This window comes from Pezoporus occidentalis, unplaced genomic scaffold, assembly GCF_034315485.1.
Source record: "Pezoporus occidentalis ecotype Australia unplaced genomic scaffold, CSIRO_AGI_Poc_V1 ctg100, whole genome shotgun sequence".
In the NCBI taxonomy this organism is placed as follows: domain Eukaryota; kingdom Metazoa; phylum Chordata; class Aves; order Psittaciformes; family Psittacidae; genus Pezoporus; species Pezoporus occidentalis.
In genome coordinates this window covers 2,125,754-2,139,548 of record NW_026912780.1, presented here as the reverse complement: position 1 = coordinate 2,139,548, position 13,795 = coordinate 2,125,754, and the positions used below count along the sequence as shown (strand labels likewise).

The 13,795-nt window shown below is 45.5% G+C and overlaps 1 protein-coding gene across 1 annotated transcript; it reads right to left on the bottom strand.

Annotated features, from left to right (window-relative positions):
* Positions 1-6,881: 6,881 nt before the first annotated feature.
* On the bottom strand, positions 6,882-13,500 carry LOC134160579 (prolactin-like). The gene is given in 5 exon segments (XM_062612725.1): positions 6,882-7,257; positions 11,700-11,882; positions 13,251-13,312; positions 13,315-13,357; positions 13,465-13,500. Coding segments are annotated over 5 exon segments (519 nt in total). The 3' UTR covers positions 6,882-7,062.
* Between the last annotated feature and the right edge of the window lie 295 nt (positions 13,501-13,795).

The following is a 13,795-nucleotide window of genomic DNA, read 5'->3' as shown; positions in this document are numbered from 1 at the left end:
TATAGCTCAAAACAGGAGCAGAACATTTTCTATTTTCCTTTATCATACATTTATGTAACCATTTGTTGAGAAAAAAGACAAAAGGTATTTTATTTTAGAGGCAAAACCTTTTGGAGAACATTATAGTTTTATAGGGCCAATTTAATTTCTGTCAGATTCATACATATTTCTGTCAGATTCATATATTTTATAGTCAAAAGAGATGATTGTGATAATCCTGTCTGGCTTTCCTCATCATGCATGCTGTGAATGTTTCTAGTTATTCTTGCCTTGAGCTCCAAAGCTTTTTGAACCGTATTGTACATCTTTCAAAAAGCCATACAATTGTTACCTAATATTTTACCTTTAGGTGGACGATCTACTGTTCCCCTTGTTAAGTTGTATTATCTAGGAAGTGAAGTTTAGATACATTTGCAGCTAAAAGCTTTCAGATTGCAGTGATGACACTTGTATCATAAACTTTATGCATGATCAGGTGAGTTTTGTATCCTGCCTTGTGCATGTCCCACCTCCTAAATCATCAGCTGTGCAGTCCTAGTTTTGCATTATATGTCGTTCTTTGTGTGTGATTTCCTATGCTTGTTTTTAAAGAAAAAAGAAATTACAGAAAAATTAAGAAGTCATCTTTCCTGTGATTACAAACTCTCATGAGTGTAAGCTGCCTAGATACCTACCTGTTGAAGGCCCTTGAAGACATTTAGTGTGCCATGTGTTATATGCTATTCAGTAATGTGAATATTCTGCCTAAAACCTTTAGGGAGGGACAAACAGATTGCATACACATGGGGATGAATCATAGAAGCACAGAATGGTTTGAGTTGTAAGGGACCTTGGAGGTCATCCAGTTCCAACCTCCCTGCCACAGGCAGGGACACCTCCTGCTAGACCATGTAGCTCAAAGCTCCGTCCAACCTGTCCTTGAACACTTCCAGGCATGGGGCATCCACAACTTCTCTGGGCAACCTTAATTTATTGCCCGATTGTCCTCTTGAAATCCTAGTCCTGCCCTAGCTGTTTGACTAGCTCCTACCTGAAGGACCAGCAAGCTCTGGTCAGCAAGTGCTGGTCCTTCAGGTAGGAGCCCAGTAGCCCGGATTCTTCTTCAGGCAGCCAGGATTCTACCTTCAGGTAGCCTGGATTCTTCTGAAATGGCATCTGCTAGTGTCTGCCTACAGTGAAGGGCATAGAGGCATTTGCGGATTACCGTCAAACGATCAAGTGGAGGTACACGTGTGGGGGGGTATTTATCAGTGCTTCCCATTTTGGAGGAAATCATTTTATGGTGGGGGTGATTGGGGTTTTCCAGTCTCACCTTTCAGGGAAAGGAAGTCTTCACAGCTGCTCATAGTCTTTTACTGCAAGTTAATTGAGCATCAGTATTAGAAGCAGCCCTTCTGGAGAAGGGAGGTAGGATTTAGAGTGCTCCTTGGGAAATTCTTCCAGTTGATGGTTTTGCAAGGCCCAAAAGTGATCTGCTGTCAAAACAGAGCTGTTGTGCTAAGCAGAATACATCTGGAGGATGTCTCACTGAGGCAAAGATCAAGCAAGGCTCATGCAGAATTAGTTTCACAGTTACATGTGTTTTAAATTGGCTCTCCAAACCTCTGAACACCTACTATCAGTATTCTTACTCTCTGTCTAGAATAAAGTTCCAGTATGCCAGATAAAACATTTTTTACTTGAAAATACTGATCAAGCTTTCTTAAAAACCCTTATAGACATAAATCTTGAATTATACCTAAAATAATCTTGATTAAATTGGTCAGAAAGGATTTAGGCTCATGACACATACAACCTTGACTCCTCTCATTTTAAGCTATTAAAAGGAGAAATTTCCCTTCAGTCCATACTGTGAAAACTTGGTAAATGCGAAACAGCACCCACTATGAATACAAAAATATGATATATTTACAGTGCCAGTCTTTTCTGTGTGAAGGATCAAGTAGTATTTGTTTTCTTCAAATAATATATGCACACTAGTTATAAAAGAACAAAGCAAGCATAAATTCTGTGCAGAATCCCCAGCAGATGTTTCAAGTGCTTTGCAACAGGCTCATTGCAGAGGCGTTAAGTGTAGCATGCATCTGGTATTATGGAGTGATGTGAATGGTACTTCACAGTTAAAATCAGCAGTGTGTCACTTTAACTTTGAAGATACAACCTAGAGGGTAACCTTGCAGCATTGTTTAGGGTAGCTGAGGTATTTCCTTTGTGTGGCATTTTGAGACTATAGTTCCAGCCTGTAGGGTATTATGAAGGACATTTGTTGAGATTCTGGGGCTGGGAGGAGTTCAGGTACCTCAAATTGCAAACTGCAGTCAAAAACCCACAATTCTTCAGAGGCCACAAACAAAGCAGATACTTTATTCGCTGGGCACCTCTCTGTTTAGTCTGGCAACTTATCAATGCTAATGTAATACAGAATACAACAGGGAAAGAGGGCTGAGCACTGAGACTCAGTGCCTGCTTTGTTTCCCGAGTTGCAGACTCCTGTGCCCTCCGGCTGTGCTGCTGACTCATGGATCTCCTTGCCCAACCAAGCAGCCTCTGGAGCAGGAGAGACTTTCTTCACCCCACCTGTTGGAGATCCTCCAAACGGGTCTGAATGGGGAGCTTGAAAGCCTGTTCTTAATGTCAGGCCCTCAAAGGAGCTTCTCTGATACCTAACAAGAAGGTGCCAATTTCCTGCTCTAGATCTGGCTCTTGGTCTTTTAAAAGGTATCACAAATGATGCAGATTATGCCAGTCTACATCAGGCATGGCAACAGTCACGTTTTACTGTGCGTAAACAACTGTGAGACTGAACACGAGAGGCCAACTAACTCCTCTGTGGATCTCATATAGCGCTGCTAAAAGCTTGATTTGCTGACCACACCTGTGTCAGCACTTACACTCTGGTTGTACAGATCTAAAGTATGAAATAGTTTCCTACAAATTCTCTTGATTCTTTGCCAAGCAGATATTATTTGTTATGATCTGCTGAAGAGAACAGGACTGCTTTAAGGCATGGAACTGCATTACTAACTTCAGTGTCAGAACAATAGTGCTGGGGTCAAATGCCAGTAATACATCAGATTTGTTTTATCCGCTGTGATTTACTGGGTTTTAAATACCAGTTGCCATCACTGTAGCCACACAGCTCCTCTGATGAATATATGTTCTACAGTCAGAAGACTGACATAAATTAAGTGCTTTCACATGCTTCAGCACCCTCTACCAACAAGACCATTACTGATTTCCACAAACTAGAAGGAAAGACAAACCCATTTCAAGCAGGTTAGCTGTAAATTCAGTGAATTAAAAAAGGACTGGGGAGAAATTAGGGTCCAGTTAACTTGAGACCTGGCTTTGTACCATGGGGAGCAAAAAAAGCCCCTGCAGAGAAAAGTTCATGGTAGATGGAATTGCCGTTGAGCATAGAAGTCTTTAATATCCATGCTTCTAATTTATGTTTCTAACAACTGCTGCTGTATAAGATAAACTGAGGGATGTAAACCTGGATCTGAGGTGTTCCTCATGCGGGCTTGCACCTAAATTAATGGCCAGAAAATGGCAACTCCCACTCCTTGGTTTCCTATAGAGGCTGGTTGTAATTCTAAGCAATGAAGCTGGGCAGGGTGGATGGGAATGTCACAAGGCAACATCTCAACAGTGATTCTCCACACATACAGAAGTCTCACCTTTTATAAACATAGAGTCCTTGAGGAATTCCTAAGTTTTTCCAAGTAAGTTTTCCTTTGCATGTCAACATTTGAATGTAATTCAGAGTAGCTGAACATTCATGTTCATACTGTTCATTTCCATTTGCTATCACACAGATTTAGTTCAGAGTTATATCTACAAGTGACATCTGTTACTTAATCTATCATGAAAACATCAGCACATATCAGATTGAGTCTAAATTTGATGTAGGCTATGGAAACCATTTAGCACATTATGAAGGGAACAAAATGAATTTTCAGTCACTGAGAGTGTCTCTGTCATATGCATCTTCCTCATTCTGAAAAACTGGAAAAGTTATGACAACGAAATCGCTAAAGTGCAAAAGCAACTTCCAGTAACTGAAAAAATTAATCGGACTATGCAAACATGGGGTTACCCTGCAGCATTTTATGGAACAAGGTCTGAAGAAAAATGAAGATGTTTATAATTCTTAAATTTACTTAGAAAAATAAGGAAAGTTAATGGAAACTTAATGGTTGTTTCGCAAACAGAAATTACGCTATGGTTTACCTATTACATTGTTACAGGTTGTTGCACGTGAGCCCAGCATTTAACTGGAAGCCAATCCCTGGTTTCTGATTTTCCAGTAATTTACAAAGTTTGTAAATTAATGTAATGGGAAAAGGTGCAAGTGATGCATTCTTAGACTCCAAAGCATTTGATTGTACATTTTCGATGTATATTTCCATATTCCTAACTAGATTTGCTGCTGTCTTGGAGAGAAACCATGCAGGAGATGAAGTGTTCTCCTGTGTAAAATGCAACCATTGCTGGCATTGCTCTTGTAGTTGATGGCCACCAACCCCTCCTGCCAAAGCAGGGCCACCTAGAGCAGGTTACACAGGAGTGTGTCCAGGCAGGTTTTGAATGTCTCCAGAGAGGGAGACTCCACAACCTCCCTGGGCAGCCTGTTCAGTGCTCTGCCACCCTCAATGTAAAGAAGTTCTTCCTCATGGCAACGTGAAACTTCTTGTATTTTAGTTTATGGGTACTGCTCATCCTGTCACTGAGCACCACTGAAAAGAGCCTGGCATCATACTCCTGGCACTTGCCTTTGAGATACTTATATGCATTAATGAGATCCCCTCTCGGTCTTCTCTAGTCTAAATAGGCTCAGCTCCTGCAATCTCTCCTTATAAAGAGAGGTGCTTCAGACCCCTGATCATCCCCGTGGCACCATCCTGAGCAATGTGCTGTAGGTGACCCAGCCTGAGCAGGGCGATTGGACTGGATGACCCGCGGTGGTCCCTCTCAACCCCAACCAGTCCGTGATACAGCCTGTGACCTGCTCCGTTTCAACGTGTTTTGCACCGCACCCTCAGCCGCAATCCCTGGGGTGTCTTCCCAGCGGCGGGAATTCCTCGTAGCCATTAAGGCTGACTTCCGAACCACCTGGCAACTCTCGCCGGGAGCCACCACGACCCTGTCCGCGGGGACACGGACACCCTCAGCGGCACCACACGGCGCCCCCTTGTGCCAGCGCGGGGCGCAGCGCGTCAGTCCCGGTCCGGGGCCCCGGGGAGCGGGACGCGACGGGGCGGGTCACGGCCGGTACCGGAGTGAGCGTCCTTCCGTCAGCCTTGCGTGAGCCAGTGACGCCCCCAGTGTCTGTCACCTCTGGTCGGATGCAGGGTGGCTGCGGGGGATCTGCTGTGCGCGTCGCCGGCTTTGCCGGCGTGCGGAGGGGTTACACCCAGCACAGTTTTTGTCCTTAAGGAATGCGCACTTGCCGGGCTTCAGCATTTCAGAGCCAGCAATAATCCCTAAGAGGCACAGCGGGGACACACCACCGGCGTGCTGCTGTACCCTGGGGCTGTGGCTACCCTAAGGGACGGGGTAAACGCTAAACCACTAATTACTGGTACATCTGTGATTGCGGATAGATGCAGGCAGAGTCCCCTCTCTGGTTCTGCTTGCCCATTTACTCTCTTTAGAGCTGTGTTTTGTTTGCTTTGTTTCCGGAATTTCTTTAAAATTTGCACATGATGCTGCTATTTTGTTATTTGTTGGTAGTATCTTACTCCTTAAGGAAATGCAGCTAGTAGCTTCTTCAGGGTAGGCACTACATAACCCCTCGCATTTCTACCATACCTGGCACAAACAGGAACCATAATTGCGAACGCTCATAGCTTCTAGCTGAGAAAGTCCATCAGCTGTCTACTAGATCGCAGATATCTGAGGATATTAGTAGTTATGGAGATGTAACTGAAAAGGTTGTTTCTCTGTTCTCCCTAAGTGTTTCTTCAATTTGTTTCCCTGCTGAGTTTCTCAAGCCCAAATCCAGGATCATTATTAAATAATCATCAGCATTTCAGTCTCCATTCTTGGCAGCCTGAGCTTCAACTACTGTCAACAACCATCAAGATCAGGGGAAGCCAGAAAAGAGCATTCAGGGATGAAATAGTCAAGAATATTAAAGATAAGTCCATGCTGATTATAAATGCCTGCTCAAATGGCTCATTTAGGATCTGAATACAAAGATGCTTTGTTCTATAAACAGCCATTATCACTACCCTGCTGCTAGGAAAATGCGACTGCGATAAAATATCTGACAGCTTTCAGATTTGTATTTGCTATGGAGTTTGTCATCATTACTGCAAGCCCCAAGCCCTGTGTCAGTGTGTGACAGGAAAGAGACTTACTGCTACAGCAGCCGTGCTCAGCTCTTGGCCTGGAATGGTGCTTGGGCTAGAATTCCGACTTACCTTTCCTATGAAAACTAATTCTTTAGGAGTTTACACTTAAGCCAATGAAGTGTAGAAGAGCATTCATAATGAATGGACATGGTGGGAACTAGATCTTATAGGGCGCTTGTGGAGAGCCATATAAATTAGTAAGTATGATGTGAACATAAAAGTCCTCCATGGGCAGTGCTGTTATATAAAGTGATCCACAGTAATACCACTCTTCAGTGTTAAGCAATGTTCTGCAGGTATGTGCGTATGTAGAAATAGGGGAAAACTATTTTTTTTTTTTTACATAAAAATATACTTCATTGATAGTATATAGATACATTTGTTTGGAGATTTAACAAACTGAGTTTAACTTTCAATTACATATGTATCTAAACCGTGTGAATAATGTCACAGTGTAATGGGCAAGGACATCTATTTATCTGCTGCTAGAGTACTCCTTTTTACATGGTGCGTTAACCCACATACACATAATGGTGCTTTATTTAATATTTCATCTTAGCATAGGGCAGCTGTGTCAGACAGCTGCCAAAGAATTCCAAAACCACTTTCCTATTAAAATTACTGCAAATGTGATAGTTTCTAACTTCTGTTTTTCCACCTTTACAAACAACACGCTGAAGACTACTTGTCAAGACATTACAACTCAACAACTATTTTCTGGCATAATCCTACATTTAAGAATTTTTAAGTAGCTTTGTACTTTATTGGAGTCTCTCCTGAAGCAGTGAATAAAGTCTGAGTCACTCATCATGTTTGCTCCATTACTAATTGATAAACCAGGGACTTCAGAAGGTGCCATTCCATTTAATGAATTGCTGATGATCCCCATCGACTGCATCTGTATTGAGAACAGGAAAAGAAGTACAACTTACAACAACGCATATAATAAATCTTTAAAATACTAGTGCAGAAGCCAAGTGAGTCATCACTATGTTGGGCTGTTTTACTCCAAACCTTTCACAAACTAATTGAAGATACATATAAATAGAATAACATTGTCTTTTTATCTTAACGGTATCCACACAACCTTTAAACTAGCCTGAAATGATCTGATATACTAATAGTGCAAGACTACTGGGATATAACTCCATCTGAGTTTAAGTATAGGAACCCCTGTTTGATAATTGTTATTTCCTCTTGAAGTAATGTAGCAAAGAAGCCTTGAGATCTTTTTAGCCATATATTTTAATAAGTTTTGTGAAGGGAAGCTTCTTATGTGAGCACTTGCCAGCGCTATTTAACCTGGTGAACTCTGCAGCCTGTTATCACCTCTCAGAGTAGGAGCTTCATGACAGAACCAAGCACAGAATTAGTGTCCCCGGAAAAAGCACACCTGCAAAATGCTGGGACTCAATTGCATTTTTGCTTCATTTTTTAAATTATATTTCTACCTTTTGGTATGTGCTTGGTACAGAGAGGTTGAACCTTCAAAGCTTTCCTTTTTAGGAATTCCTTCAGAGGGGTGTTTGTCCTGGGTTCAGCAGTAGCAGTCATTTTTCTCCTTCTTGGTAGCTGGTGCAGTGCTGTGTTTTGACTTTCGGCCTGGGAACAGAGCTGATAACAAGGATGTTTTGGTTTGGCCAAGGACTTTGTGAGCCTCATGCTCTGCCAGGGAGGAGGGGAAGCCGGCAGGAAGCAGAGACAGGACACCTGACCCAAACTGACCAAAGAGGTATTCCATACCACAGCATGTGATGCCCAGGAGGTAACTGGGAGTTAGCCGGAAGGGCTGGGAGACTGCAGGGTTGGAGGAGGTATCGGTCGGTGCTTGGTCGGGCTGAGGGGGGGCGAGTTATCGGTCAGCTGGTGCTGAGGTGTTGTATTCTCTTCCCTTGTTATTTCCTTTATCATTATTATCATTGGCGGTAGCAGTAGTGATTTGTGTTATACCTTAGTTACTAAACTGTTCTTATCTCAACCCGTGGGAGTTGCATTCTTCCTGATTCTCCTCCCCGTCCCTCTGGGAGCAGGGGGAGGGCACGAAAGGGGTGGGGGGGAGTGAGTGAACGAGTTACCTGACTGGGTTTAAACCACGACAGTTCTTTTTGGCGCCTAACGTGGGGCACGAAGGGTTGAGATAACAACAGATCTGACCGGATTAATAGTCACTCGTCACAATGCTGATTTATTGGCTCTCAGAGTTGTTCCTCTTGATCTCACAGCTTCAGAATGTTGTAACTTACGTAGAGCCGGTATTTGCTGTGATAGTGTTTATCAAGTGTGGGGCCTGGGCTAAGGTTCTTGTCTCACTGTGCTTTATGGCAATGGCTTGTAATACGGGTGGGCTCCAGCAGCAGGGCGGGACGGACGTGGCCTTGGACTTGTACCTGGCCGTCCGGCTGCTCTTCACCGCCCTGGCCCTCACCCTACTCTCCATCTTCGTGAGGCTGCGGGGAGCCGAGGGGGAGCGGCCTCGGGAGCCGGCGGCAGCCGAACCGGCCCGGGAGAGCGGCCCTGGGGACCAAGCGGCGGCGGGAGCGGGGCCGGAGGCCGCGAGGGGACGGCTGCCGGTGGAGGAGGTCGGGCGGTCGAGGAGCAGAAGGAAGGGGCTGCCGAGCAGCGGGAGAAGGCGGCGGAGGAGCCGAGCCCCGCGGCCGAGCCAAGCCCCGCGGCCGAGCCCCGCGGCCGAGCCCAGCCCTGCGACGGCTGAGAGCATTTCCGGGAAGCCGCCCGCCGAGCCCCAGGAGGATGCAGGAGACCACGCAGCATTTCCCAGCAAGGCAGAGGAGGAAGAGCTGGACTCAGGAAAAGAGAAGCTGGCGGTGGGAGAGCCGGCAAGCACAGCGGCTACACCAGCCCCAGTGACAAGCACAGCAGCTACACCAGCCCCAGTGACAAGTACAGCAGCTACACCAGCCCCAGTGACAAGCACAGCAGCTACACCAGCCCCAGTGGCAAGCACAGCAGCTACACCAGCCCCAGTGACAAGCACAGCAGCTACACCAGCCCCAGTGACAAGTACAGCAGCATCAACTGAGAGTTCTGGAGGTTTTGAATGGCCTTTGGGTATCCTTGGGACCTGCCTGCTGATTGTGATGGGGATCAGCATGTTGACACACACACAGACTGTGTTTTACCCACGACCCTTTGGTCTGATCTCAAGAGTTAAGCAGAGTCAGGTTTGGGTCTTGTCTGGGGTTAGATGGCAATATAGGGGGACCAAGAGGTTTTCCCCAAGGCTGGACAGTCATGAGTGGCAGGGTGTGTGGGACAGTATGGGCAAGTATCTAGTCCACTGGGCCCCTCCAGTGCTTTGGAAGCATCGGAGATGGAAGGCAGCTGTATGGAGTCCCCAGCAACAAGCTGCAGAAACTGCTAAAGGGGACAGTGAATTATTTTAAGCCTGGTGGGCCCATGGCACTTCAGGCCATCAGAGCAGAGATGCAACACAGAGATGGACTCATGATCGAGGGGTGGACTTAGCAATGGACACTATTGCCCAGGTTATTCACGAGTGTGAACACTGCACACAGTCTCTCCTGCTCTGGAAGACTGTTACAAGAGATGGAGCCTGACATCATGGACCAGATGGACTCAGCAGCTTTATAGCTACTGGTCCATGCCCTTAGATAAGAGTAATGGTATATTGAAAATGTGGGATCTGAGCATGACGTGAATGGTATGGAATAAGGGGTGGATAATGTCCTGGGTTCAGCAGTAGCAGTCATTTTTCTCCTTCTTGGTAGCTGGTGCCGTGCTGTGTTTTGACTTTCGGCCTGGGAACAGAGCTGATAACACTGATGTTTTGGTTTGGCCAAGGACTTTGTGAGCCTCATGCTCTGCCAGGGAGGAGGGGAAGCCGGCAGGAAGCAGAGACAGGACACCTGTCCCAAACTGACCAAAGAGGTATTCCATACCACAGCACGGCATGCCCAGGATGCAACTGGGGAGTTAGCCGGAAGGGCTGGGAGACTGCAGGGTTGGAGAAGGTATCGGTCGGTGCTTGGTCGGGCTGAGGGGGGCGAGTTATCGGTCGGCTGGTGGTGAGGTGTTGTATTCTCTTCCCTTGTTATTTCCTTCATCATTATTATTATTGGTGGTAGCAGTAGTGATTTGTGTTATACCTTAGTTACTAAACTGTTCTTATCTCAACCCATGGGAGTTGCATTCTTTTCGATTCTCCTCTCCGTCCCTCCAGGAGCAGGGGGAGGGCAAGAAAGGGGGGGAAGTGAGTGAACGAATTACCTGACTGGGTTTAAACCACGACAGTGTTAGAAAAATAAAATCAGGTAAATATACCAGAATTGCATAGCCAGCTTATAGTTGATGGCTTGCTTCAGTTAAAGAAAGAAGCAAAGAAAGGTCAAGTTGTGAGGATAAGCACCTCTAAGTTTAAGGCCATTTTAATCCAGAACCATGGGTGCACTTGGACTTCCCATTTGTAACTCTGAGTGATCCTCATGAGGGCTGCATTTTAGAACAAGGTGCAATTCCTCCTATTCTAGTCATGAACTACTTATCATTTTGAAACTTGTATTCCCCATCTGTGTTCATAAAGCTGAGAGGTGATCTACTTGTGTAAGATATTAGTTTATTATTCACATTTTAGTGAAACAGATACCTTGGCAGTGTAAACATTTCAGAGTGGACACACAAAGCCCATTTGTTTAGCCAAAATTACAAATAAATTTGAATATGAATGCACAAGAAATGCAAAGATCAGGACTTCTAGCTAGTAATGAGAAGACAGAAATGGAAATAACAAAAATTACATCAAATAATTTATATATGAGCTGCCAGGATTTGGAATTGAGTTTTGAAATTGTTTTTGATTGGCATCTGACTTAAACAATGCCACTGTTGTCTTGAAGAACTTATCCCAGCATGAAATTGTTGCCTGAAGAAAGAGGTCTTTGCAGCAGACAGTATTGATATTTCAATTACTTAGAATGTAAATACCTGTAAAACTAAACCCAATAATTATGTGTGTGTTGTCAGTCTGTCTACATCTCCTTACTGCCCTAGAAAAGTCAAGTCATTACTGGCTCATATATGAAGATGCATATAGCTCTAATCTCTCTACTTGTATCTTTCTTTTATATATTTTGTATTAATAAATACTGCTCTACACCTATGGACATTCATAATGCTATCTATGTATCTGCTAATCCATAAACTAAGTGACATCCTTTGAAAAATTCCTGCATCTGTAATGAAGTCCAGTGTTGCTGGATTAGAGCCTCTGTTGGCATTAAGCTAGAGCCCACATGAAAGCAGATATTGCCCCATCCCGAAGTCACTCACACCACATGACTGATATAAATTAAAGCTAATTCAAACCTTGCGTTTTCTTACTTTCTCAACCCCAGTTTTCAGCTCATGTACTGTATTGCTGATTTGCTTAGCTTTGATAAGGCTGTCATCAGGTAGCTCTCAATGGTGCTCAATATGCTGGTTAAAGTGGGAAAGTGGTTCCTTCAAGGCTTCCAAAAGTCTCAGGATCAAGTGAGTTAGTTCTTCTGTCTTATAAACTAAAACAGTAAAGAATGTCTCTGCTAGTTTGCAGTATTCAGTCAGTAGTTTTCAAATATTAAGGGCCGCTCTGGTTATTTGCTTATATAAAAGCAATTTTGTATTTGTCTTGTTTTCAGCTTTCTTAGACTCCTAATCTCAGTTGTACCTTAAACAGTGAATACAGCATTAGCAAAATGGTGGTGTTCCTGTCAAACTTGGTACTCAAAAAGCTTTCAGGAACCCCTAGAGGTCCCAAGAGCTCAAGAAGCCTCACCTAGAGATCTCTGCTGATGGAAGTGCTGGTGTTTCCTCACACCTGATGTGATTGTAGCTGTGTTGGCTAGAGGTTTGCTTCAGACACGCTTCCCAGAAGGTGCCTGGTGGTCAGGATGGTTGTTTTTTGCCAGGAAAGGTTGGACCAGATGATCCTGGAGGTCCCTTCCAACCTGCCATTCTATGATCCTCTAACAGACTCAATGGCTAAGACCTCACTTGCAATGAAAGTTCAGAAATAAGGTTGGGTAATTAAAGCTTTCTAAAGCAGTCAGGTCCTCGTTTCCCATTGCCCTTCCAGAGAAGTTTCTAAACATCTTGGGGGAAGCACCTCACTCCATCACAACCAAAGAGCAAAACGTTAACATTCATCTCAATCTGTCTCCTAGATGCAAAAGTTTCTCCCACTGCTGTATCCTCGACTTTAATCCGCTCTTTCTCTGTATAAACTCTACAGATCTTCTCTAAACTAATAACAGTATCTTTTTTTGCTCTTTGCCATTACATTTGTCTAAAACAATTTGCTGTTCTTTTCCCCTTACCCAAGTACCCATTCAGAGATAATGACTGTTATTTCTTTTCCCTGGTTGCTTTTTGTACTTTGCAGTGACACTGATTAATTTAACTTATCTGTCACATTCACGGGTTTCTCAGTTTCTGTTCCACAGAGACTGCCACAACAAAATCAAAGGGATGTCTGTCTGTCAGTCATTTGGATGAAGTACTACTGCAATACCCTATAATAAATACGATCTGAGCATATGTAACCATATACAGCTTTTAAAACACAGCAAACTAAGGATTCTTACGCAATTCCTCTGGGATGTGCACTTCTTTGGGGTCAAAACTTATCAGCTTCTTCAACCCAAACTACTGTTGAAGCACCAGAGGCATAAACTCTGTCTACCTCTAGCCCGAGCCGGGGGGGAATCAATGCAGCCTGAGGGGTGGGACATTTTGGGGCTCAGACGGAACGGGGAATATTTTCACCTTTCTTTAGGGACGCAAAGGGGATGGTGTGAGCCGCTGAGCCCCCTCTCAGCCCCCCAGCCCCTCGGGGGCCGTGGTACCCAGCTGCCGCCCCGTCTTCACCCGCCGCCTTACCGGCACTTTTTGGGTGTACTCCTTGCCGTTGGGGGTGAGCATGCCCGAAGTGTGGCACTTCCAGGGGGCTTCCCCAGCTCGTTGTCACGGGGAGGAAAGCGGGTTTCCTATGGGGGAAGAAAACCTAAAGAAACCGAGCACCCTGCCCGGCCGGCAGCCGCTCCCACGGCGGTGGCAGCCCGGTCCGCAGCGGTAGGGCCGTCCCGGCACTCACCAGCTCCGCGTAGAGCGCTGTGGAGAGGCTGCGCATCCTTCCTTGGCCCGGCACAGCACAGCCCTCCCGCTCCCCTCTGCTCCCCACCGCCCTCACCTGCTCGCCCCGCCGCCTGGGTGAGGGCCATGGCAGCGCGGAGCCAGCTGCCCGGCTTGGAACAGCTGGGATCGGCAAGCGACGGCGTTGCCCCATATCCCATGGTACATGTATTTATATGCGGGATGGGGTTGTACGTGGCATGTGAGAGATCTCCCGGCCATGACGGCTCCCTCCGTGACGTGCCCAGCCCAGAGCGGGGCTCCCAGCTCGGCGGGCGGACGTGGGCGCCTTC